This window comes from Panthera leo, chromosome C2 (assembly GCF_018350215.1).
Source record: "Panthera leo isolate Ple1 chromosome C2, P.leo_Ple1_pat1.1, whole genome shotgun sequence".
In the NCBI taxonomy this organism is placed as follows: Eukaryota; Metazoa; Chordata; class Mammalia; order Carnivora; family Felidae; genus Panthera; species Panthera leo.
Window position 1 is genome coordinate 97,692,914 of NC_056687.1, and position 27,052 is coordinate 97,719,965.

A 27,052-nucleotide genomic window follows, 5' to 3' on the forward strand; every position below is an offset into this window, starting at 1 on the left:
TGCATCTCCTATATTTATTAGCTTTTAGAGACAATGGTGATTTCTTTCCATACAGACTGCATTAGGATATAACACAGAGTTGTGAAAAAATATTGGTTTCTGGTGGTGAAGAATCTTCTGGTAGCTTCAGGATTCCATCCAGTGTTTTTAAGTTTGGCAAACAGGAGAACACTCTAAAGCAGAAGTGAAAAAAAAAAGAAAAAGTAACCGTATTGAACAAAAGCATTGTATTTTACTTACTGTCTTTATAAATAAGTGCACTTTGCCTATTGTTACAAGAAAGTTGAGTGGCTATCATTTTATTTTGTTTTGTTTTTAATCTATGCAATAAGGTTCTAATAAAATACTATTTATGTGCATTGAGCTGATCACCCTGCTGTAGCTTGCCCTCTCAGGAGCTACTGTATGGTTCTGCCTATTATAAATATAGATCAGAGAAGTAGGACTGCCTACAGTCTGTTTTTATAAGAGAATTTCAGTCCAGTTTCTACAAAACCCTATAAAGAAAAAAAAAATGAGAGAATTTAGCCAACTAACCACGAGAGAAAGAATGAGATAATGAGACATGTACACATCATGAAGTTAAAAGTTTTTAAAAATGGAAAAAGTAAAGAAAGCACATATTGTTTACTGCTAATTAAGGAAGAATTCTCACTGTGAGTTATAAGAAGACGAGGGGGTCGAGAATAACCTTGTGCTGCATGATTTTCTCATGACAGCATTTTTGAAGCTCACATTTTAAATTTATACCTTCCAGGTTCAGGAAGGTGTCACGTACCCCTTCCAGGTTCAGGAGGGGGCCTGCACGTCAGCCTCGTTACACAGTAGTCAAATACCTAGCAGTATGAGAAAGTAGTGTTTCCTTTCAAGTGGACAGCTTTTCTAGATCTGGGAATTCTGTGGCCCTGGGATTTGCCCGGGATGAAAGACACCGACATGCCATGTCAGCTAAGGGTGGTGTTGACCTCCTTGGAATGCTGTCATTGGCTTCATGATTTGCTTAGCACTAAATGCTTCCTGCACATTATCATATTTATTCCTCACACCAGTTCTGTTAGGTTGGTTTTTATTCCCCATTTTAAATCACTTATCCAAGATCATAAAGCCTGTAGGTGACAAAGCAAAGATAAAAATCTAAGTCTTCTGGCCCTAATGTTTAGACTTAGCTGACAGGAAACCCTAACCACTACTTCCTTTCAAAAAGTCAAACTATGGTGAACTAAGATCACATTTTCTTCTGAAGAACGGTAGAAGAGTTTGCCTATGGGTGTCCCAGGAAATGGGGCTACCTTCTACCTACTGGGACTTACACTATGAGCTTTATCAGTAAGTTTTTTTCTCTTTTGAACTGTGCTCTCTTCTTTTTGAAGGATCTGAAACAAAGGGGGAAGGGAAAGATAGTCACAATCTAGGTGACAATGATCAAGAAAATCTTACACTTAAATCTTTCTGATCCTGTTGTAAAGGGTCACTGAAAGTCTGGTCCAAATCTTGATGTAGAGATACCCAGAAACAAAATGAATGCTGTTACGATCCTAAAAGTGTGAATTCAGGACCAGGTTATAGCCCAAATTTGGATGAACTTGGGACTTCAGTTTAGTTTCTTAGCGGAAGTGGATACTTAAGTCCTTTCCTCATGCTTTAAAATGTCTGTATCTTTCTGTTTAAAGTAACCCTGTACTACCCAAGTCAATACAACCTGACATTTTATAGCTTGAACGCCAGTCTATATCCACCTTGGACTCAGTCCAATGGAGTTAATGTTAGAAAATAGAAGAGCCTCATTATATCCCTCATTCTCACATAACTCTATACCACATCATAGTGAAGACAGATTCATAGTGAGACCTCAGGGCATATCAGATTTCAGACAGTGAATCTTAATTCTATTGTTGTAAGGCATCCTTTGAAGGGAGGCAAATCACTGAAATGGGATCAAGGTAAAACCCCACATATAAATTAACAAAACTAAAAGGTAATGCTAATTTTCTTTATGACTAGAAATGTGCCTTTTTTGGAATGGTGTTGAAATGCCCAGCTAACCTTCCTCTGACTGTTGCAAATATAATTTTAAACTTCAAAATGTTATTATGGTTAAATGTTAGTTCAGTTGTAAAGCAAATGTTCTGCTAGTTTTCACTTACATAAAAGCAATTTGAGAATTTATTATCACAGAACATGCATTTTGCCTTCGGTTTACAGTCATGGGGGAGACAACGGCAATAATGAGATTTATGTAGGAACAACAGAGATTACAATTTTTATTTTGACAATCTTTTGTTGTACATCAGGGGTTGAGGAGTCTAATATTAGGTAGGCCTCTGGACTACTGTTGTTGTCATGGGAAAATGGCAGCTTTAGAAAGGAAGGTAGTGAGAACTATGTCTTTTATTGAAGTTGAATGTAGATGAAGGAAGTAGTCATAGACCAGGTATGGCACCTAGAGATGATCTAATGCTTCGTATGATAGATTCAAACTAAGACATGAGTTGACTTGTCATTTGGGGGCAAATACAGTTTCTAGAACTCAGTCGCTTATTATTTTAAGTTCCCGCAAGTGGTGCTGGGAATTAGCTAGGGAGAAATCAGTGGGCATAGAATTTCCTGCACACTCCAAGGTGTAGACTGCATCATTATCATTAGGAATGTCCCAGTAGTGACAAAGAAATTAAATGGTTTATTCTTCACAGGTTTTCAAGGACTTTCAACCACTAGGGTAGATTCAATCAATTATTTCTTTGTATTCACTTAATGGTGCCCTTGTGGTCCAAAGGAGTGAAAATAAAACCAGAGAATAAACAATTTATAAAATTATCACATGGACCTCAATAGGATTCTACATGTAGAATTTTTTTTAAAGACATAATATCTTTTAAACATTAGATAGAAAATGCATAGGATTTGAAAGTCTAAAATGAAGCATCTTTGTATATGTAAAGTCACATTACAAGAGAAGCCTAAACTTTTAAAGCAATCATAAATTAACTCAGAGAAGAGTGTATTAAAGATTTTTTTTTAAAGGTCAGCTTAAAGTTCTTTAGTTGAGCTCAGAAGCATGAAACATTCAACTCTTAGTAGATATGATAAATATTTGCCAAGGGAATTTAAGCTAGAGGGGAACAACTGTTAAAGTGTAACATTCAATAAAGAACATAGATGACAAAGGTGTTAGGGGCCTTACCGTTTCCGGTAATTTTGGTGAAACTCACAAGGGTTCCTCTTGAGCATGAGGGATTCTAGGGGAGTGCGCTGTAAACTGGAGAGCCCAGTCAGAGACTCAATATGGTTTTCAGCCAAAGATAAATGCTGTATCTGGGGTATCTTTGGCAATTGTTTAAAAGATGTGAGATGGTTTTTGTTCATATTTAAAACTCTGCATCTGGATAAAAAAATATAACACTTGTCATTTGTCTCCCAAAAAGAATGGTTAACTACCAGATCTCGACCATAACCCCTCAAAGGAGTGACAATGACATTTTCTACAAGTTTGATTTGTAAAAGAAGAGAAAGATTTATACTAAAATATTCAGAGAAAATAAGCAGAATATATGAGACTGTAAGTTTGCTGAGTGCAGGAATCTGTTTTCTTTTCCAATGTATACACTTAGTACTTGGCATAACATTTGGTCCATGGGGGATTCACGATATGTGCCAAATGAAAGAGTGAATGGCTGCATATAATCTCAGTGATATAGTAGTACACAACAGACACATAATAACTTGTGAAGAGTATTGCCTCCAAGTACTGAGATTATAGTTGTTTTTTTTCTTAGCTGACAGGATGCTATATTGAATGCTGTATGAAAATGAAAACTTAAATGCTATATTGGAAAAAAATAGCATTGTAAGTCCGAAAAAAAAAGTCTTTTATATAAAAAAAAGAATAAAAGTTATCCTTAGGAGAAGAAATGTGTGTTAGGCATTTAAGGTGAATATATTTTCCTGACATATGATGTTTCTCAGTATTTTTGCCTTAATTGTGTAAGACCATGCAAATAGAGGAAATGATTCCAAATCTGTCACTGACACCTTGCCTTGAGGAAAAATTCCTTTATGTACACGTTGGAATTTAATACCATGAGAAAAGCACAGGGAACTTACTTATGGGCCCTGTACTCCATAAGGACACTTAGTAGATAATTATTGGTAATGTTAAAGATGGTGCTAAACAGAGTGCGTCTACACAATGGTATTAGAAAAATTCAGTTTGAACCGCCCCCCCCCCCCCCCGATCTCATTGTAATTTTTTTCCACATCTATTCATTTCCTTTCTTCCTTCCACTCCACCGCCATATGGATATTTCACACCGTCCTAATCACACATTTGATAATTTGGGGTTTTTACTCTTTTCCAGGTTACACAGAATCTTTAGAAGCACTTCAGTACTATGACAATTTGTAATCGAAAAGCCAGCCCAAGCAGTTCCTGTCTCTCTGCCCCTCTCTCTGTCCATGAAGTCTTTTCTTTTCTTAGCTGCCAGTCATTCTCTCATTTTATTTTATTTTTTTAAAAAGTTATTTATTGAAATTCAAATTAGTTAACACACAGTGTAGAATTGGTGTCAGGAGTAGAACCCATTGATTCGTCACTTACATATAACAACACCCAGGGCTCATCCCAACAAGTGCCCTCCTTAATGCCCTTCACCACACACTAAAACAAATTCAAAATGGATGAAACACCTAAACATGAGTCAGGAAACCATCAAAATCCTGGAGGAGAAAACAGGCAGCAACCTCTTTGACCTCGGCTGCAGCAACTTCTTACTAGACATGTCACCGGAGGCAAGGGTAATAAAAGCAAAAATGAACGACTGGTATCTCATTTTCAACATCCATCCATCCCTCCCAGGCTCTCAGATTCACCCCGTCACAGATCCCCAGTTAGCAGGATGTTAGGCAAGCAGAGCAGCAAACCCAGTGTGGTGTTTTCCCTGGGGCAGAAGGAAGGAGGCTATGAATATACACGCATCAACTTTTTTCTCCTTTTTTTGACATGTTGATTTGGCAGTTGTAAAATTTGAATTGCAATTACATAATTTTATATTATATATCCTATTTCTAATGAAAGAAAAGCCAAAAGAATACATCTAGAGAACACTAAATTTAGGTTAAGTCTTTTCTTTAGTGACTGTGGTTTCTCTCTCTCTTTTTTTACATTAAGATAGCAAAGATTTGGAAGTTTATTGATCCGGATCAAGTAAAGTTCAGATACTCCAAGCATCTTTTAGTTCAGTATTTCTAGAGCATGCCATGTGATTATTAAAAAGTTTTTTCGTTGTATGTGTATTTAAAAAAATATAGCTAATGTATCACTATCATATCCCTAGAAGAGAGTCTGGCAAAAACAAAAACAACAACAACAAAAAAACCCTCAAAACCTCAAAACCTGAATGCATCAATGTCAACTGCCATTGAGTTTTTATTTATAGTAGTGATATTAAGTTTCTTTTGAGAATTTTTACTTAGATATTTTACAATTTGTTAAAAACAACATAGGTAAAATCAAATGCTAGGCAAATCTGCCTAAAGTTTCCAAGGGGTGTTAAACATGATTGAAGATAACCCAGGCACATTGCATATTCTGACCCTTCTTCCGTCTCCAACTGTTTCCCTCTCCTTTGTGGCTGTGATGGTCTTTTTGTTGCCCTGTCTCAATCTATGCTGAGGGATGTATCTTAACCTGCTCTAGGACTTACCCTTCCCTCTTGTGGCTGCCTGATTTCCTTCATCTTCTACTTCTCTCCTGAAGACCTCTGTCTGTTCCTTGGATTGCTATCAAAGCTCACGGCACCTATCTTTGTGCCTGGTGAAGCTGACAGAGGCTCTCTACAATCCTGAGCAAAAAGGCAGATTATCTTTTAACATCAGGAGTTTGGGATCCTTGGAAGACCAAAGAGTCTGCATATTTGTAAAAACTTAGTTTGTTTCTCTCTCTATTCTCACCCTTCCGTTAGAATGTGACCTTGAAGCCAAGATTCTTGCCAACTATCTGTAGAGTCTTTCCTCACAGGTGCTCAACAAATATGACTGACTAAAAATCTCTATCTTACAACAACAGTATTTATATAATATAATTGCATTTCCAGTGTACAATAGAAGGATTATGGCAAACTTTTCTGCCAGTATGATTCTACGATTGCAAATTCCTCCCCTAAAAATTGCTGTTAATACTAATTTAGAAAAGAATAGATTTTGTCCTCTAAAGTGTGACATTTTGACATATAAATTTCCCTTTTTGCCTTGTCCAGGCATCATTTAGGACTATCACCTTTAAGACCTGACCATATGGCCACGGTATGTGCAGACAATAGTCACATATGCCCACATAGCAAAGATTTGACTCTAACTTAGTAACTAGACATGCTAAAAAAGCAAGTACCTTGGCAATCTTATGGCACTTAAGTCCACCAGTGAATTATCCACTAACCAGAGGGTTTCGACTCGAATTAGTCTTCTAAGAATCCTGTTAAAATTTGCAACTTGATAAGGGTCCCCCAAATCCTGAAATGAAAGGTTCAAATTCTGAAGGGAAAAATAAATAAAAAGAAAAGGCAAGTTCTTTGTCAACTTTTAAAAATAGTTCTTCATTAAAAATGTGTTTAAATATGTTATTTAACTATGTTATTTAAATATGTGTTAAATATGTTATTTAAACCAATAGTTTTCACCTTTTTTGTGTGTGTCCTCTAAAACACTCACACATCCAAACACTCACAATTACCTTGCAGAGATTCATTCTCAGATGGGGGAGGTAAAGATCCTGACCTAATCCTGATTAGAATGACATACAAGGTTGGAGGTGGGGAAGGCAGGATCCTGAAACTGAGTCTGAAATTCTCTAGGGGTTAAGGGAGGAAAGGATGACATTCCATCTTGGAATTACTGATTTGAAGGATGAGTTACCATTTAGCCTCCTTGGAAATACTCAGAAATCACATTTAAAAAGGTTTCAAAGTAAACTACCATCATTCAAAAGATGAAAGCTATGATTTTCTTTTAAAGTAGTTAGGAATACATACCTAACGATGACTTAGCATATTTCACAGATAGTAGATACTTTATGTTTGCTTTTAACAGCAGTCAACTTCAATTTAAAGAAAATTAAAACCACTTTGGGTGGTTTTACAAGAGCATTGCTCTTGTAAACTCTATTCCTAAAAGTCAACTTAACTTTTTTGTTTCCGCAATTTTACCATCAAGTTCTGTCAATAAAATTATTGAATAAAATGGCCATCCCTTTTTAAAAAAATGAAGCAGAATGATTTAATATTTTAAAGAAATATAGGTATCTCTATCTTTAAAAAGATCATTAAAGTTTTGATATTTTTAGACATTAAACATTATAAACTTTGACACTTTAAGTTCCATTTTCCAAAAGTATAAAACGTCTTAATTCCAACATAAAACTTAAGAAATGATAAAAGATTATATCTATCATTTTATATTGAATGCCACCACCTCAGAGAGGCATTTTTTGGACCATTATGTCTCAATTAAGTTTTCTATGTTAGTTAGAGTTTCTTTAGCCATTCTCCTAGACTACAGTTATCTCAAGGCCAATTAAATTTTCTATGATAATTTATGATGAAGTCTCCATTGGCCTTTGCAGTATATCCATGGTTTAAATGGCAGCTATAAAGAATAAATGGATATATACACTGAAATGATTACCTCTAAAGATAGTTCTGGGAGTGGAGGTCAAATTTTCAGGTGTATTAGTTAAATTTTTTAATAAATAGGCCTATGGTGTCAATTTTTAAGAGTAGAATGTATCCATCCATTATATATGAAAACTTTACTTTTAAAAAGAAAAGAAAGCACTGTGTAGGGAAACAATATTCTATTTTTATATCTGCCACTACCAAGATATGTAACTTCTGGCAAATCAATTCTCTTTCTGAACTTCCCTCTCCTTTTTGAAAGGAAAGGGTTTAGACCAGACCCTCTCCAAAGCTCCTTCCCACCTCCTAATTCCATAATTCTAAAACATAAATGGCCAATCTGTGAAACAAAAGAGGCCATCAAGAGGCCCCACTGAGCAGGTTTTAAACTCAGTCTTATTTCTGGAAGGCTTCCTAAATTCTTCACGTACAATTTGGTCACTCTAAGAAACAAAAATATTGGCATCCCGCTCAACAAAAATAATGTTGAGACATTGATTTGCCCTTTCATTGCTACCAACACAGCCTTCCCATTTACGTGTTTACTGCCCAAGATGACTTGATCAGGCCAGAATTAGAGGCTTGAAGGATCACAGCCCCATAGCTTTGTAGTGCCCAGGCTGACTGATTACAGGCACTGTTTTCAATGATAGTGGCTCCATCAGTTGGGTCATTTTCAGCACCAAGAAATCACAGCTCCTGTTTTTCACTGCAAAAGTTTTATTTGTTCCAGGATAGTTGTGTCCAGACCAAGCTGGCTGCTCCAGCTGATGAAAATTTTTGGCGTAATGCATTGTTCAAGGGATTCTAGATGGCATCATAAACTCACTGATACGGAATGTTGTCCAACCCTTTGATATTCATTATTGTCAAACGGAACAATTTCATTCTGGGGTATTTTAAACTTCTCCAAAATTGAGCAATATTAGGATAAGACACAGGGTAGAAAATAAGTAACATGTCATGATGAAGAAGAGGTGAACAAAGAGATAGAGAAGCCCATACACCACTAGTTTTAGAGAAAACTCCGAGGAAATGCTGAAAGTTTTGATATTTATGCTAGCGATTGCCCTTAAAATGGGGGGGGGGGGCGGTCATAACAGAATCAATGTGGAAAAGAGACCCTTTTCTGTCTTTTAAGCTCTCACCGTGCAGTCCTCCCAGTTTTCTTGTAGCCATGTTTCCCATTTGTTTTTTTCAAGGACTCTTTTCCGAGCGGGTAAGACACACTCCTCCTGTCTGAAGAGCAACTCTTCTGTGGAGGGTCCTGGGCAAAAATCACAAGGTGAGATCTTGGAAATAGGTTTAGGGCAGCAGGACTGACATCTTCACTTGATATTTGTGGGATTTGTTTGTTTGTTTTTGTTTTTTGTGGGTTTTTTTTTTTTGAGAGAGAGAGAGAGAGAGAGAGAGAGCAAGAGAGAGGGGCAGAGAGAGAGAAAGAGAGAGAGAGAGAATCCCAAGCAGGCTCCTCACTGTTAGTGCAGAGCCTGATGCAGGGCTCGAACTCATGAACTGTAAGTTCATAGCCTGAGCTGAAACCAAGAGTCGGATGCTTAACCCACTGAGCCATCCAGGCACCCTTCAGTTGACATTTGGCCAGTTTTTTTAAACTCCCATGAGATATCAGAATTGAGGAAAACATGAGTTGGCCTGTAATATGCCCAAATAGTGTGAGCAGTAAAAAAAATGAGCTAACTTTTAACCTTACATAAATTATTTCTTGTAAACATAAGAAAATCACCAGTAGAGTAACTTTAGTTTCACATAATTTTCTCTTTGGGGATATGAAGTCACTCGTGACTTTCCCTCTCTTTTGTTTCTCAACTCAGTTAGCCACTTGGTTCTATAACCTTTCTGCTGGAGAATCTGTCCCCTTCCTTTTCAATGTCTAGATCCTCATATCTCCTCCCTGAACAAGAACTACTTTCTTGTGGATCTCCTTGTTTGAAATCTTCACTCCTTCAATATAAATGATAGACTTTTCTAGCCTTCTAGAAACACAGCTTTTTGCCACACTTCCATGTTGAAAACATTTCAGAATTTTCTTACTGCCTACCAATTAGAGATGGAAAATCCTGGCTTGTCAAGCAAGGTTTTCCACAATCTTTTTTTTTTTTAGTTAAAAATTTTTAATGTTTATTCATTTTTGAGAGACAGAGAGAGACAAAGCATGAGTGGGGGAGGGGCAGAGAGAGAGGGAGACACAGAATCTGAAGCAGGCTCTAGATTCTGAGCTGTCAGCACAAAGCTCGATGCAGGGCTCAAACCCACAAACTGGGAGATCATGACCTGAGCCGAAATCAGACAACCGACTGAGTCATTCAAGCGCCCCAAAGTTTTTGACAATCTTATCTCAATCTCCATTTCCACACTCATTCCCACTATTTCCCAACCCTGTTGTCCTCCAAATCAGGTTTGCACAAAATTTCCATGGTTAATGAAAGGATACCCTGTTTCCAGTCTGAGGTTGGGTGCTAGGTGATTGTGTATCTCCAGATGACTAATTTTAATTTTCTGAGCTTCAGTTTTCCATGTCAGCAAAAATACAGGAAAGACTAGAATCAAGGGCCTAACGTGAGTTGAATATGATGAGAAGTTATGTTTGTTTGAAGTTCATACTGCTTTATAAAAATACCGATTTCCAATTCCATTAGAATGTATTTCTTTATTAGCAAGTATAACTCTATTGTGTTGCCCAGGAAAACTACAGTCTATTATGATGCTAACTGGGCCCCTGACAGCAATCCTAAGCTCAGTGATTTCAAATCCCTCCCACTCCACAATATGTTTCTATGAATCCTCCCTGGAATCATTTGTGTACATTTCCCCCACGCCATTTTTCTGGAATGCACGATTCTTATTTCACAGGTGAAAAGAAAGAGATATACTAAAGAAAGAGGTGACTAAAGGCATCAGGAACAAACTTTGCTTTTGTGGCAGTTTTGTCCAGGGTTTGCTGGGAGATAATGAGTCCATTTGTGAAGGATTTATGGAAGGCAATAAAAGAGTCCAATATTTCATTATTTTGACACAAACATCTCTTCTTTCATCAGGTGCAGGTGGAAGATTAGGTGCAACCTGACCTTTCTGGTATTTCTCTCATAATGAACTGTACAGTTTCCACCTAGGAAATCACATAACCCTGAAGTATCCCAACCAATTTACAAATAAAATATCCTTGTGTTAAGTTTTCTTCCTCATTGATTAAGCTGATTGGAATTAAAAGTCACAGAACTGGAAAAAACTGGATAATCACCTAATTGGGCAGACCTTGGGCTCTATTATCTTTAATACACCCACCCGAAATTTGGTAGCTTGCTTTGTGCAAGAGATATCCCCAGACTTATTAAACTCTGCCCTATATTGTTTGTTTGAGTTCTATTGATCTTCTGTTCTTTCAATTATTATTTTTTTTAAACAGCTTTCAAAGATCTCTTTGAAGTTGGAAGCCAAAGGTCACTTCCACTGTGAGGAATTATATTAAATTGGATTCTTTCTTTTTTAAACTCGGACTTGGTTGGTAATTGAAGATATATCTTAGCAGTTGAGAACTACAGTCTGGAATATCTGACATCCTTGGAATGTCGACTTTTACCTGCCATCTCTGAGCTGGTACTTTGTCCCCTCACTGGATTTGTAACTTAGCAGCAGTGACTGAATTGACTTGCTGAGGGATTTTCAAATAGAAGGCATCCACAGTTGAAAGAATTCTGCCAACAGTTGGCTCTTTTGCTTCATTTAATTGGGAGGAGTCAAGTCAGTCTTGATCTGGCCATCAAAGCTTTGGGAAATTGCTGTTTATCACACGCAAGATAATCTTTCTTTTCTTAAGAACTCTTCCCGGATGTACAATTGGGGCAACTGAAATGAACTGAAGTAGTTTGGATGGGTGTTTCAGGATCTAATCTAGAAGAAGGGTAATTGTTACTAGAATGCTTTTGAAAAGCACTTGTCTATCTCACATATGCACACACAAAACTTAAACTAAATTAAGGACAGTGAACAAGGGACATCTATTTCCTTCACGGTTTGAGGTGATGAGATTTTCCCATGTTTTCAATCCCCTAGATCATGCTCCATTCCTTTTACAACTAGTCACTTGCAAGAGATTGGGTGTTGTTAATGGTCTATGGAAGGAAAATGTGCCTTATCTCTGCAGAGCGATGATTCCTCTGCATGAATGGCCACTGTGGTCCTTATGTGGGATTAGTTTTGTTGACTGATGACCTTAGCACGTGACCTGGCACTTAAACCGGGGAAGGAGAGAGGCCACCGTGCTCTCTTTACACATACTCATTGTCAGTTTACTCCTACATCTGATTCCCCTGTCATCCCTCAGTGTCTTCAGTTCAGTTCTCTCTAAACCTCAACTCTCCATCCATGCTCGGAGTACAATTTATTTTTGCCTCACTGTGGCACAATCATCAACCACCACCACTACCAGCACAAACACACACACACACACACACACACACACACACACACATGCCAGCACCCTTACTGTATCAGTCTTTCCACTGTCTATTCAAATTTCATCCCTCCAGACTTCCGAAACTAGTATTTTTACAGTATGGCCCTCCGATCATCTGCAACAGAATTTCCTGATAATTTTACAAATGCAGATTCCTGGGCCCCACTTCCTGCTAACCACATCAGATTCATTGAGAGTTGGGCCTGGAAAAGTGCTTTTTCCACAGGCCTCCAGGTAATCTGTCCACACACTGAAGTCTAAGAACCAGCTGAAGCTGCCCACTTTGAACCCTGGTAAGACCTCTCTTCCTTTTACTGATGGACTCCTTATTCATGTGACACATACAGCCTCTACTTCCTTTGGCCTCCCACCTTCCTAATTGCCCATAATTTCTTGCTCTTTGAAAAGTATTCTCTCTCAGTCCCCACAGAGCAACTTGAGTTTACCTCTAGTAGTACTGTCTACTAATATTTTAAAACTAGGAGTCAGTGCTGAGCTGCAAACAAAGCTGACAGAGTTAAAACATAAGAACATATTTTACCCAAAGTTTCAGAAAATGATGCTATTTTAGTCCATCTTTGTCAACTGAATTTGAGTGAAAGAAGAAAGGCATTGTGTGGTAAAGTGATGCTACTGGGAGAGGGAAACGAGCAGGCGAATATATTTAAAGCAACTTCTTCTAAATCAGTATTACAATGGTACAGTATACAATATAACTGCAAATCTGTAAATACAGATGGAAGATAGCCAAGATATTTGATGTTTTGTAATGACTAAATACTCACTGCAGCCGAAATTATGTCTAATATTATTTCATCAGCTTATGGTATATGCAAAAGAGACATGAGAAATGGATGGTGCTTATTCTTACATAATATAGAATCCATTGAAAGCTATAACAATTTGGGGCTCCTGGGTGGTGCAGTCGGTTAAGTGTCAGACTTCAGCTCAGGTCATGATCTCACTATTCATGAGTTCAAGCCCGGCTTCGGGCTCTGTGCTGACAGCTCGGAGCCTGGAGCCTGCTTCGGATTCTGTGTCTCCCTCTCTCTCTGCCCCTCCCCCGCTTGCACTCTGTCTCTCTCTCTCTCTCTCTCTCTCTCTCAGAAGTAAATAAACATTAAAAAATTTAAAAAAAAAAGAAAGCTATAAAAATTAAACATTGTGTATATTAGGGGCTACAGATAACAATTCTTCATACTGTCACAGTAGTGCACTTGTAAAGTCTGACAGAATGAGAAGGAATAGAATAACATTAGTTTATTCTACCAAATTTAACATGCTTAGTGAAAATATAAAATAAAACTCCCTGGTTTATTTAGATTCCCAATTGATGTTTTAAAAACCAATGATATAAGTAAATCAGGTTAAAGTGATTCATCAAAGTGACAATGTCATTCATGATCATTAAATATTGTAAATAATAAAATTCCAACAAAGATCACTGGTTAAATATATTTAGTAATATCCATATGATGGAAAGATAAATGACCTTTAAAAAAACATGTTTTGGGTAATATTTAATAACACAGAAGAAATGCTCCCAATAACGAGATAAGCAAAAAAACTCAAGATACAATTTTTTTGTACAATTCCGTGAAGAAGTATGTGAATATATTTTTCAAAAAAAGGCTAAACAGAAACAAAATAAATCACAGTGGTTATTTGTGTATCATTGAATTACAAGCTCATTTTCATCTTTCTATTTTTCTAGTATTTAATACTGAACATTCATTATTTACATAACCAGATATGTTACCGTGCTTTAAAGTGGCTTCACTAACTATATTAATAATTCTGTGGTCTTGATAAAGAAAATTTTTCTACCTCCAAGTAATATATTTGTTTCCCCAAGTAATGTTTCTAATCCACAGATACAATCAACTCAGAGCACGTACACAAAGAACACATACATTTGTTCTTTACCTTCTCTTATTCTTGGGCAACGCAGCTGACTTCCTTGAATGTCATGTTGTTCTACCTTGTGCCAAGTGAGGAACATAAAGGAGTCTGATGGAAGCTTTAAAATAAGAGGAGAAATAGCATCTGGTCATATGCGATTCATGTACTTTTATGTGTAAAAGTAATACAGATCATCGCCAAACATTCAGCCACATTGAACTGCAAATACCTGATGGTGTCCTTATAGAAGTCATTTTAGTTCATTTTAAATTATGTATTCTTATACAGATTAGCATCTCCAACACCTGCAACTGATTTACATCTGGTGATAAATGACAACAGTAATACATACGTATACCCATTCATGAATCCGCTTTACAGCACCTCTGATAAATCATTCTTTAATATTTATTGAATGTATATTAGGGGCTACAGCTAACAATTCTTTGCAGTCACACTAGTACACTTATAAAATTTGATAGGATATAAAGGAATAGTCAAATATTGGTTTATTGTACCAAATTTAAAATGCTTGGTAAAAATATAAAACGAAACTACCTGATTTATTTAGATTGAGAGATCTCCTTCCCTTTTCCGTTTTATAACTGTTCTAATTGTTGGCGGCTCTTTATTATATGGGACCCCAAGCCTCTCTAACTTGCTTCAGTTGTCAAAGTTCTGCCTTTTGAGGCTCCATAGAAGTCACACGTAGCTACTATTTTAAGTGTTTCATAACGATTGTCATCTTCTTCCTAAGTCGTACCGTTATTACTCACAGATCATGGCTGACAAATCATTATATGATTCTCCTTGGAAAGAGTTCTAATTTATTGACATTGTTCTTAAAATGTGCAGCCAGTATTGAAAGAAATATTGTAGGTCTGGTCATCTTCCTTGTTCTGGACAGTGTATTACCAACCAGACTTTGTGCCAACATCATATTTGGGGCAATTTTTTATTGTTTACCATTATGGCGGCTGTAGTCAATCAAAATTCCCCATATCTTATATGGTATATGATAGTCTCAAGGTTAACACAAATGAAAAGGCATATTACACGGAAAAGAGTGTCCTGTTAAATACAGACACCATACATTCATTCTTCTGTTAGCCAGTGTTGTATACATAAACAAACAAACCCAGAATATTTGATATAAAGAAATGTCATTAGAGTATTTGGAACAACCACTTTCATCTCACAGAGAAGCATTGCACAGAGCTTATGTTTTGCTTGAGCTGTAAATTTGTGTGACTAATACTAACATAAAAAAAAACAAAAACAAAAAAAAAACATTTCCACCACTGAATAAGCTTATGAGGCTCTGGACTGAACTAAGTGAAGCATTTCCCTTTGCTACAGGACTCCGCAGAGACATTATTTGCTAATATACACCGTGAGTCTCTACTCACAAAGTGTTCCCCCGGACTTTTTAAATCATAAAAACTTTTATTTTTGAAGCAGCACGGGGGGCTCGTGCATCTTGTGAAGCAGAATTTGGAACATGCCGACTCAGAAGAAATTGATAAGAGGTGGCTTTTTAATAATCATTTAGCTTTGATTTTTTTATCTTCATTGCTTACTCACTAATGACCATGGCTGTTCTAGTAAATACCTCCATATCTTCATTTAAAAATAGAGTAACAAGGGGCGCCTGGGTGGCTCAGTCGGTTAAGCGGCCGACTTCGGCTCAGGTCATGATCTCATGGTCCGTGAGTTCGAGCCCCGTGTCGGGCTCTGTGCTGACAGCTCAGAGCCTGGAGCCTGTTTCAGATACTGTGTCTCCCTCTCTCTGACCCTCCCCCGTTCATGCTCTGTCTCTCTCTGTCTCAAAAATAAATAAACGTTAAAAAATATTTTTTAAAAAAATAAATAAAAATAGAGTAACAAAATCTCTCTACCTTATTGATAGGAAAAAGCTAAAAAGCTAATGAATGCTTGAGCAATTCTTTGAGATAATCTGAGGATTTGCTAATATGATTTTAAGGAATTCACTCATTCTTTGGAAATATTATTTAAAAAACCAAGAAACATACATTTTAGATTATTGAGGAATGTGATCCCTGGACTATTCTTGGCTGTTGAGTTCACATGTTTATGGAAGCTTCGTCCCCAATTTCCAATGTGCTTTTGGATTGTTTTTTCTTGCTTCTATCATAGAATAAAAATATATTAGAAGTTAAATTCCCTGGAATTGCCATACCCCATTGCCTTTTTGTGCTATTTCCTGATGATCTTACTGGAAAAAGAAGAATCTAAGCTAAAGCTGTATTTGAGAAGAAAGTTTCCATTTTTCAACCGACATCTAATTTTGTACAAAATACTGTTTGCCTTTTTAAAGGAGTTCTGTGGTTGATTTTGGGATTTCTGATATTATAGGAAAATGAGCTATTACATTTCTCTGTTTATGTTTATGTGAGGTTGTCAATATGCTGCAGTTGTGTGACCACTGCTTCTTCCTAAAGGAATCGTGAATACTTGTGTCTTACCTTTTTGTTGTTCCTTTCTTAATTCTGATGGAAGAAGTGATTAATCCATTGGTTCAATAGATATTTCCAAAGTTGGTTTGCTTCATTTCATTTCACTCATTTATTCAAAAATATATACTGTACCCTGCTGTGTGTCAGGCACTGGGGATATAAAGTTAAATAAAATATGGCATTTGTGCTTGAAAAACTCGTTTCCTATCATTGGAGAGGCAGATATTTGGAGTAACCCATCTTGATCCAGGGGGCTAGATGAAACAATTATAAATGAAGGAAAGGAGGGAAAAGCACATACGGTTCCACTGAGATGGCAGAGGGGAAAGTCTTGGAAGTGGTGAGTTTGGCAGGAAACCATTTCATCTTGAGGACAAAGGACATTCCAGAAAGAAAGGAGATAAATCTTAGGCCAGAGACAGAATTTGAACTCAGCAGGGGAAAGGAAGGGATGCCATTTCTGTTTTTGTGGTCACTGCCTTTTCTATTCTTCTCCAGTTTGCCTTCCTTCCCACGCCAGCTTCTTTCCATTTCCCCTCTGAGTCAGGAGTGAGGGTGTCAACATTTCATTCCTTCCCAATTACAAGGGTAGATTTAAGAACTTTGTACACTTATTTTAAAATGTTTAAAAGAGGCCAACTAATCTTTGACAAAACAGGAAAGAATATCCAATGGAAAAAAGACAGTCTCCTCAGCATATGGTGTTGGGAAAACTGGAGAGCAATATGCAGAAGCATGAACTTGGACCACTTTCTTACACCAGACACAAAAATAAACTCAAAGTGGATAAAAGCTGTAAATGCAAGACAGGAAGCCATCAAAATCCTAGAGGAGAAAACAGGCAACAAGGGCTTTCACCTCAGCCACAGCAACTTCTTCCTCGACATGTCTCCAGAGGAAAGGGAAACAAAAGCAAAAATGAACTATTAGGACCTCATCAAGATAAAAAGTTTCTGCACGGTGAGGGAAACAATCAGCAAAACTAAAAGGCAATGTACAGAATGGGAGAAGATATTTGCAAATGACATATCAGATAAAGGATTAGTATTCAAAATCTATAAGGAATTTATCAAACTCAATATCCCAAAAACAAATAATCCAGTGAAGAAATGGGCAGAAGACATGAATACTTTTCCAAAGAAGACATCCAGAAGGCTAATTAATGGACATGTGAAAAGAGGCTTAACATCACTCATCAAGGAAATACAAATCAAAACCACGGTGAGATACCACCTCACATCTGTCAGAATGGCTAAAATTAACAACTCAGGCAATGACATGTTGGCACGGATGCGGAGAAAGAGGAATACTTTTGAACTGCTGGTGGGAATGCAAACTTGTGCAGCCACTTTGGAAAACAGTATGGAGGTTCCTCAAAAAATTAAAAAGTATAACTACCCTACGACCCAGAAATTGCACTACTAGGTATTTATCCAAAGGATATAGGAGTGCTGATTCAAAGGGGCACACGCACTCTGATGTTTATAGCAGCACTATTGATAATAGCCAAAATATGGAAAGAGCCCACATGTTCATCAACTGATGAATGGATAAAGAAGTGGTATACACACACCACACACACACACACACACACACACACACACACACACACACACACAGTGGAATATTATTTGGCAAGCAAAAAGAATGAAATCTTGCCATTTGCAACAACGTGGATGGAGCTTGGGTGTATTATGCTAAGTGAAATAAGTCAATCAGAGAAAGACAAGTATCACGTGACTTCATGCATATGTGAATTTAAGATACAAACAGATGAACATAAGGGAAGGGAAGTAAAAATAATATAAGAACAGGGAGACAAACCATAAGAGACTCTTGAATACAGAGAACAAACTGAGGGTTGCTGGAGCGGTGTGGGGTGGGGTGATGGGCTAAATGGGTGATGGACATTAGGAGGGCACTTGTTGAATGAGCACTGGGTATTATATGTAAGTGATGAATCACTAAATTCTACTCCTGAAGCCATTATTACACTATATGTTAACTAACTTGGATTTAAATTTTAAAAGTTCAATGCAAGATAAAGTACATTTTATGAACTTCGCATTAGGTAAAGAGCAAATGAAAAGTATTTACCAGGGACGATATTCCAGAATCTGAATGTGGATGAAACCTTCTGTTCCTTGACAGAGCTGACCGAGTGTGTGACTCACTCAGATTGGAGCAATACGATGAATCAGATGCACATATCTGACTGCTTGTGTTTCGACCTGAGGAGCTGAGCCAAAGACAATGCTTAAAGTGTTTGTGTATCTCTTTTAAAATCTTTAAATGTACATTTCTTTGTATATAGCAGCCATAGCAACAAATTATAAGCACCAACCTTTCCACTGAGAGGATAAATGATACCCTAGAAATTTATCTAGATCTCAGAGGGACTTTGACGTCTTGTCATAGTCCTAAGCACATTTCTTATGGCTAATAGTCACTTGAGGCAAATTCTCCCCAAAGATAAGAGGGTCTGCCTAGACTGTATGTCTTAGAAAAGTAAATCTAATGATGCAGAGAAAAGCACATACACCCTTTCAAGATCTGAATGAGGAGGTCAGCCCTCATAGTAAGACATCATTCCCAATGGAGCTACCGGGGCAGACTGGTACAAGCAGGCATCCTTAAACTTTCTCTTGGTTTCCCCATTAATCTGGCTTACATTTTCCCTGGAATTTCCCCAAACCTCTTATACTTCTACAAATTGGTGGCAAACAAATAAAAAATTCAGGTTCTTTAATCAGTTTTACTCACTTTGAAATATTACTCGACCATTTTGCTTAACAACAGCCCAGTGCTCTCTGTATCCCCATTTTTATACCCCTGAGATATAAAACACCCTTTCTGCTCTCCTAGAGCAATTCTCTGGTTCATTATTCATTGTTTTTCTTACACTTTTCCCTATCTCTTCAGGAATAGTTGCAAGTTTCTCTTTCTGTAATTGGCGCTGTACATTATTTTAAGCCAATTTTAAAATAATATCTAAATATGCTTTTTCATGTTAAGTAAAACTATACATATCTCTCTTTCTTTCTGACCTCTTTTTACTCTTGATAGATCATTTTTCAGGCTCCAAGAATCTTAAGACAACCCTCTATATTTTATGGCACAATTATGCCTCGGTAGCAATTTTGCTTACAAGAAACTACACATCTCTTGTATATGAGGTTGCCTTCATAAAGTACAATTTAATATGTCTTTTATTTTCCATGTATTAGCTGAGCTGGTACACTAGAAGAGCATAGCCAGTACATCATATTCCACAAATAGCATTGTTGTGTCATTAAAAACAAAACAACTGGGGGTGCCTGGGTGGCTGGGTCGGTTGGGCGTCTGACTTTGGCTCAGGTCATGATCTCGCAGGTGACGAATTCGAGCCCTGTGTTGGCTCTGTGCTGACAGTTCAGAGCCTGGAGCCTGCTTCGGGTTCTGTGTCTCCCTCTCTGTTCCCCCCCTGCTCATGTTCTCTCCCTCTGTCTCTCTGTCTCTCTGTCTCTCTCTCTCCCAAAAATAAATAAACATTTTAAAAAACCATACCCTATTATCAAAGAGAAAATTATTCCTCCATCTGCACCTAAATAACAAATCAAGAATTTTATCTTAATTATGTGAAAAAGTCAGAAAATGTATGTCTCTCATATCTTTCCCACTTGAGCAATTCATTAATAGTTTGGATATTGTTTCTTGTAATTCGCAAAGTGTGCCTTGCCATTGAAACAAATTAACAAACACTAGAAGAAAAACAGCAAATTGTGTGAAATTTATTATTCCTGAGGCAGGTAAATCCTGTGATTGATAACTGGAGTTTTGGTCACCAATTGGGGAAAACACTGGGAGAAAAGGGAATAACATATTGGGATGAACAGGATGAAAGTTTAGCTGACTTTTTTGGTTCATTTGTTTTTAATAAAATATTCTAGCTATTTTCTGCCAAAATGAAGTTAGGAAACTAGGATAATGAACGTGGCTGAATCTTTCATCAGTGATTGTTGTCGTGTTACTCTAAACTCCATTGATGGTTACACAGTGTGAATAAAAAATCTGGAGGTCTTCTTCTCTCTTGTTTTTAATCTAATGTATGAGAAGTGGTTATAGTTTACTTATCCAATCTCTCCAAAGAAGTCACAGGGGAAAAAAAGAAAGTCACATAATTAAAAGATCTGACAAGAGAGATCCACTTGACCGGGTTTTACTGTATTTATCTTGTATAATGCTACAGATTAAGTACAATCATTTCAATGTGAGATTCAGTTTAAAAATAACTCAAAATCATCTCGTCATCTTAGTTTACATCAGATGACTTGGGGATTTAAAGTAGAAGTCCTCTTTATGCCATTATCCTGATTACTATTAGACATTTATTAATAATAGAAGTTAATTAAAGCTTGGTAACACAAATAAATAGGCTGCTAACATCCCTAAACTCTCTCTGTCTGTCTCTCTGTCTCTGTCTCTGTCTCTGTCTCTTTCAGGTTATCTGAGAAGATTCTAACCAATAGATGACCAGTCTGATTGTTATTCATGTGAAATTTTTTCTGAGGCTCCAAAGTCTAGTTTCTATCTGTCGCATTCTCATTGCTCTCCGGACCCACACCAGGGGGCAGTGTCTGAAGAGTGGTGTGCTGGAACCTTGTGGTAGAAACCAGAGGGGCACTCTCAAAATCTTCTTTGTTCTGTTACTTCTGTCTTCAATTTCAAATAAAATTTTTCTTTGGTCTGATTTTTTGGGAGAAATCTCAGCAGTAAGATAACTTCTGAATCTTTGGTTTAAAAAAGAAAAGAAATGGGGCACCTTTTAGGTTATGTTTCTAACTTCCACTTCATCTGCAACTTTTTTAAGTTTACTTATTTTTTTTCTTAATTTTTTTAACGTTTATTTATTTTTGAGACAGAGAATGACAGAGCATGAACGGGGGAGGGGCAGAGAGAGAGGGAGACACAGAATCTGAAGCAGGCTCCAGGCTCTGAGCTGTCAGCACAGAAGCCGATGTGGGACTTGAACTCACGGACCGCGAGATCGTGACCTGAGTTGAAGTCCGACGTTTAACCGACTGAGCCACCCAGGCGCCCCAGTTTACTTACTTATGTTGAGAGAGAGCATAGAAGGGGCGGAGAGAGAGAGAGAGAGAGAGAGAGAATATCGCAGTTAGGCTCCACAGGCGTAGATTCGGACGTGGAGCCAGAACTCACAAACTGTGCGATCTTGACCTGAGCCCAAGTCAGTGGCTTAACTGACTGTGCCACCCACGCACCCCATCTGTAATGTGTACATCGCTGAAGTCAAAGCTGAAAGACCTGTAAGTCCTAGGAATCTGAGGAACAGATACTTTAGCCAAGGCACTTAGCATCTCTAATGGTCAGCTCCTTATGTTTAATATTCAGAAGACAATGTAGACTCTGACCGGTAGTGGTTTTTGTTTGTTTTGTAACATCACTGCTATGATGACGACTATGACTATTACAATATAATAGTTTTATAGTTAACATTTATTAACCACTTGCTATGTGCTGGGCACTGTACCAAGGGCTCTACATGGATTAGCTTACTCATGTAAGCCTCACAGTTACCAAATAAAGTGATCAACATGATTATTTTGTTTGTATTATTATAACACAATGAACATTATCGTTTATAGACGAGGACACTGAGGCACAGAGAGGTGGCATAATTTGCCCAAGGCACATTAAGAAATGATCAAGTGTTCTTACCACGATGACTCAGATTAGCTTTACATAAGCCACTGTGATTCTTTAAATAACTGTAAAGCTGTATCATCATGAGGGTTCAACTGTTATGAAGGAAAACCATTAATACTGATTTTCTTATTCCGATCGCTCCGCCTAACTACATATAAATAATAGCGCTGGTTAATAGGACATGTAAATCTGAGCAGCTACTATTTACTGAAAACAAAAGTTACGCCTTGAGTAGTAGAACCCATGAGAACACCATTCCAGATAACATCAAGCTGTTTTTAAAACCCTCTCCTATTCCCCCTCCACAAAAGAAAATAAAACCAGACACATGCAGTTTAGCTGGTATATTGGTTTACTCATTTTTAATCTTTCTGCCTGCAGTGAACAAACAGTTATCATAAATTACAAATCTCAACCCTTATGAAAGAGCAATTAATTTTATTAATGCTCCAATATAAAGCTGCCATGGAGAAGGTGCCATGGCTAAAAGTATACAGCATTTGTCAGCAGTGATTTATAGTGTCTTTAAAATAGGTGGCATTATCTGAATTGGCCATCTATTCTTAGTTTTAAAAAGTGTAGAATGGCTAACAAGAAGGAATCAGGTGAGCTGAGAGTGCTGGATAGAAAGCAACAATAACGTAACTTATCAACTCATGAGCACCTTTCGTCAGAAGATTGCGACGTCCTTTTTCAGTCACGAATTTATAAGCCTCATAAATTGTCAGCTGCAGTGGGTGCTATCTGTTTAATTAAAATGTCAAGTTGGTGATTATGTAAGGCGAGTGAAGGGGGAAATGGCGGATGGCCTAATTTCTGAGGAGAAGCTGAGCTCCTGGGTTGAAAGAGGTATTGTTGGGCACCCATCATACAAAAGGCCAGGGGACTCCTTTTAGACACCTACGGTTGTCAAAATTGTGTTTATATGACTCAATTTCTAAACATCCCATTTATATTCACTGCCGCATCATGAGAACTTTGTGTTTAGGAGGGAAGGAAGGAAGCTCAGTCTTATTTCTCAGTTAGCCAAGGTCACTTTTCCCAAATCCTCAACCTCCCTCCGTCTCTCCCAAAAGTATTGTTAGGTTCTCAAATCTTGTGGGATCTTGCTAAAACCAGGCAATTCTGAACTAAGGCCTGGAAGAAAATTTCCATGGACTCTGGAGCATTAATTTTGGATGAAAGGAGATATTATTCTAGCCTTTCTTATTTCCTTGACCTTTCTTTGTTTTTATTTTCTTTTTTTTTTAATCCAGACTCCCTGTGCTGTCTGTGCCTGTATTTTATTCATTCGTAATATGACAGTGATTGTGCATCTCTGTACAGTAGAGATGATAATGAGGTAACAGAAAGACTCTAAATGGAGTTCTTATAAAATCAGGAAGAAATCTGATGCTATAGTGTGTTTGTTTCCAAAATGGCAAATTAGGTATACAGGTTTTTAAATTTCTGATGGCTTTAAATGAAGTTCCTAAAACTAAACCCATTCATTGAGTAAATAATAATATACCAATAAAACGTAGGGGTGGAAAACTTTTTCCTTCTTCCACTCTAGGTTCTTTGGCTGGTCTAATCGTTAAATTTGACACAAGATAGATTAACAGGAGAGAAAGATTCAATTTCATACATACGGGAGCCCATGAAGATATGAGACTCAAAAACGTGACCAAATTTCTTCCAGACTAAGAGCTATTTTTTTTTGTAGGCCCCACACCCAACATGGGACTTGAACTCATAACCCTGAGATTAAAAGTTGTGTGCTGTACTGACTGAGCCAGCCAGGTGCCGCAGAAATAATAAATTTTTGAAGAATTGACAAGTCAAAGAAGTTTGGGCTTGGGGTAGTAAATATTTGTTTACACAGTCCTCTCAGCCCTAAATACCCTCTCTCTGGTGATAACAATGCCTTCTACCCTCTTGGTGCAGGGAGGGTCCCTCACATGGGAGATTTATTTCCTGCTTTCAGGGAGACAGAGGAGGATCAGAGTGACTTTCTTGTACTGGCTGTTTCCTAACTAACTTCATTCAAAGTAATCGTTATGCCAAAGTAGCATATTTTGGGTGCCATATCTTTTTCCCTTTGAGTATTGTTCCAAAAAATTATGTGTTTTACAGATATCCCCAAAGTATGTCAGTACCCACAACCTGAGATTTTAACAGATATATCTTAAATTACTTAGATTGTTGATTCTAAAACCACGTAACAATATATCTTGAGAAAAGCACAACTAGAGTTGTCATTTTTCTTGTTCTGTCTGAATGAGACAGTTTTAAATTTTATGTGAACTTGTATTCTTTAAATTTTGCATTTTTTATTCTTTTTTTTTTTTTTTTTTTTTTGAGAGTGCACACATGAGATCAAGCAGGGGAGGGGTAAAGGGAGAGGGAGGGAGAGACTATTAAGCAGGCCCCACACTCAATGCAGAGCCCGAAGCAGGAGCTCACAACCATGAGATTATGATCTGAGCCAAAATCAAGAGTTGGACACTTAACCTACTGAGCCACCCAGGCGCCCCTAAAGTTTGATTTTTTTTACAGGATGCATTTTCATCCTGTTCTTCAGCCCTGTGAACATTCTTATAAGCACAAATAGGCCCCCAAATTAAGGTACAACAAAAGTAAAAGGACAAACATCTATCCAACTTCTCCAGAGGGAAATCTCGTAAACTTCAAAAAACAGTAGTGGGTTCCCTGACATTTATAGAAGCATAGATATATTTCAACGCCAGAAGCAATGAAGAGAGATTGCAATACCACGATGTTTCCTCTATGAGAGGATGTTTAGAAATTGTTAGAACTTTATTGTAACCACATATGTAACTTCCACTTAGAAGGTTTTCAATGCTTGAAGAATGTTTTACTACTCTATATGGCGTTGTAGCAGAAAATTCAACCACCTACAACACTACAAGAGAGAAGAAGAATATAAACACTATAGGTTAATAAGTGATTGAAGTAGATCTTGTGAACGGGGATAAAACTGTAAAATCCCAAATGAAACTGACTGTGTAAGAGGAAGGTAGTATGAATAAGCCTCTTGTTTTGTGATGTGCAGAAATGTGATTGAATGAATACTAGCACTAAGAAAGCATTTTTTCTTTTTTTTCTTCCCTCTGTCCCTCCCATCATCATTCCTCCCTCTCTCCCTCCCTTGCTTCCTTCCTTCCTTGCTTCCTTGCCTCCTTGCTTCCTGCTTCCTTCAAAATTTAAAGACTAAAGTTTAACTTGTAGGCTGGGCATCACTTCATCACTTTTTACACTGTCTCTAAAATAATTCTGTACATATTTACTCATTTAAAGATAATATTGGTCATAAATACCATTTCATGGCAGGCTCACAAATAAATCTCCTCTGGTATTGTGTATTAAAGGTTGTTAGCAAGTTGGGAAACATAAAGTGTATAATTTCTCACAGAACTTCTTACCCATTTAAAAACTATTACTTCATGTGCCCATTTCTCCAAATTATGACAGTTTTTAACACAAAAATCAACAACACCGAGGCACTGTTTGAGATATACACGTCTTGCTAACAAAAGCAGAGCTTTGGTAAGGGAGCTGCTTCAGTCTCTAAACCCTGCACCTAAGCAAGATTCCTCTCTCAGCTACAGGCAGTAAATGGAAGCTATCAATAAATTTCACACACTCATATGAAACCACAGTGTTTATAATCCTGAAAACTGACGGTGCAAATGTCGCTTTTTGGAAGATGAGAGCCAAGTTACATACCAATAGAAAGACAAAAAAGCTCAAGAAACTTGAAAACTCTGTAATTGTATATTTTCTAATAATTGGCATAGTTTGGAAAACATTTATGGAACAGCTATGAAATTTAAAAGTGAGGAGCGGTGCCTGGGTGGCTCAGTCGGTTGAGTGTCTAACTCTTGTTTTTGGCTCAGGTCATGATGCCAGAATTGTGCGATTAAGCCTCACATTGGCTCTGCACTGAGTGTAGAGCCTGCTTGGGATTCTCTCTCTCTGTCCCTCTGCCCCTCACCCCTGCTCACGTGCTTTCTCTCTCTTGAGAAAAAAATTTAGAATCTTAGAATAGAAGAGTCAGGTAACAAGGATTGGGTTTTGGCCTCTTAATCTGATCTTTGGCTCTACTGAGCTGGTAAAAGTTCTGTTTTCTCCATTTAAATTTAATTAGTTAATAGATATTAACTAATATTAACTAATAACTAATAGATGTCAGCTAATAGCTATTTCCTTCTTATTTTCTCCTCTTTCTACGGAAATTCGCACATGCTCTCCCAAAGACCCCAGTGTATCTAGAGACATACTATTCCTAAAACAGTAAGGACACCTCTCTCCGTTACAATGATCAAATAAATTGCATTTGTAGCCAGCTGCATCAGCGTTGGGAGAGAGGGTGGTGGTAGGGTTTTCTTCTCTCTCAAAGCAACTGTCATCGGTAACACAGGTTGCGTGACTTTGTATTTTTAAATGAAATGTAATCCAGTAACGCTATCTATGTTTGTTTTCTCTCAAGTAACGACTAAAGTTACTTTCAACATTTCGTTTTTCTTACCTTTCCGACATGCCTTGCTGGTGCATAAATTTCCTCTGGCCTTCATAAAGCTATTTTTCCAAAGACCTTTCTCATCATGTTCCCGGGAGGGGATATGAGAACTGTCCACCAAGAACCTGCTGCCTCTTTGAGGGGTCTTCCATGTATTCACTGTGACCAAGGACACAAGCTGTTACCTAGCAACCTGGCCTTTTAGGAGGTATTGTTACCAATCTCTTAGAGCTCATCAAAGGAATTCTTGTGCTGCTGGAGCAGGGTAAGAGTGAACATTGTTTCCAGGGAGTTGTCTACACTGCGG

General features: G+C 37.5%; 1 protein-coding gene and 1 long non-coding RNA gene across 4 annotated transcripts in view; one reads left to right on the forward strand and one right to left on the reverse strand.

The window, feature by feature from the left end:
• The window catches only part of LOC122229831, an 89,670-nt gene extending 68,507 nt beyond the window's left edge, over window positions 1–21,163 (forward strand). The window contains exon 3 of the long non-coding RNA XR_006207153.1: window positions 20,999–21,163. This is a non-coding gene — a long non-coding RNA (uncharacterized LOC122229831). The remainder of the gene's footprint in view (window positions 1–20,998) is intronic.
• LOC122229829 lies at window positions 1–26,922 on the reverse strand. Of its 3 annotated transcripts, none has more exons than XM_042955337.1 (8): window positions 26,755–26,922; window positions 18,615–18,756; window positions 14,065–14,158; window positions 8,813–8,931; window positions 6,383–6,504; window positions 3,182–3,379; window positions 1,311–1,373; window positions 1–173 (listed from the first exon to the last, which is right to left on the reverse strand). In XM_042955337.1, exons 1-8 carry the CDS (start codon window positions 26,778–26,780, stop codon window positions 62–64), a joined length of 876 nt encoding a protein of 291 aa, XP_042811271.1. In that variant the 5' UTR covers window positions 26,781–26,922; the 3' UTR covers window positions 1–61. The 3 variants fall into 3 exon arrangements, with proteins under 3 accessions (XP_042811271.1, XP_042811270.1, XP_042811272.1); XM_042955336.1 differs by having other exon boundaries at window positions 6,383–6,525; XM_042955338.1 differs by lacking the exon at window positions 1,311–1,373 and having other exon boundaries at window positions 6,383–6,525.
• Window positions 26,923–27,052: the final 130 nt, after the last annotated feature.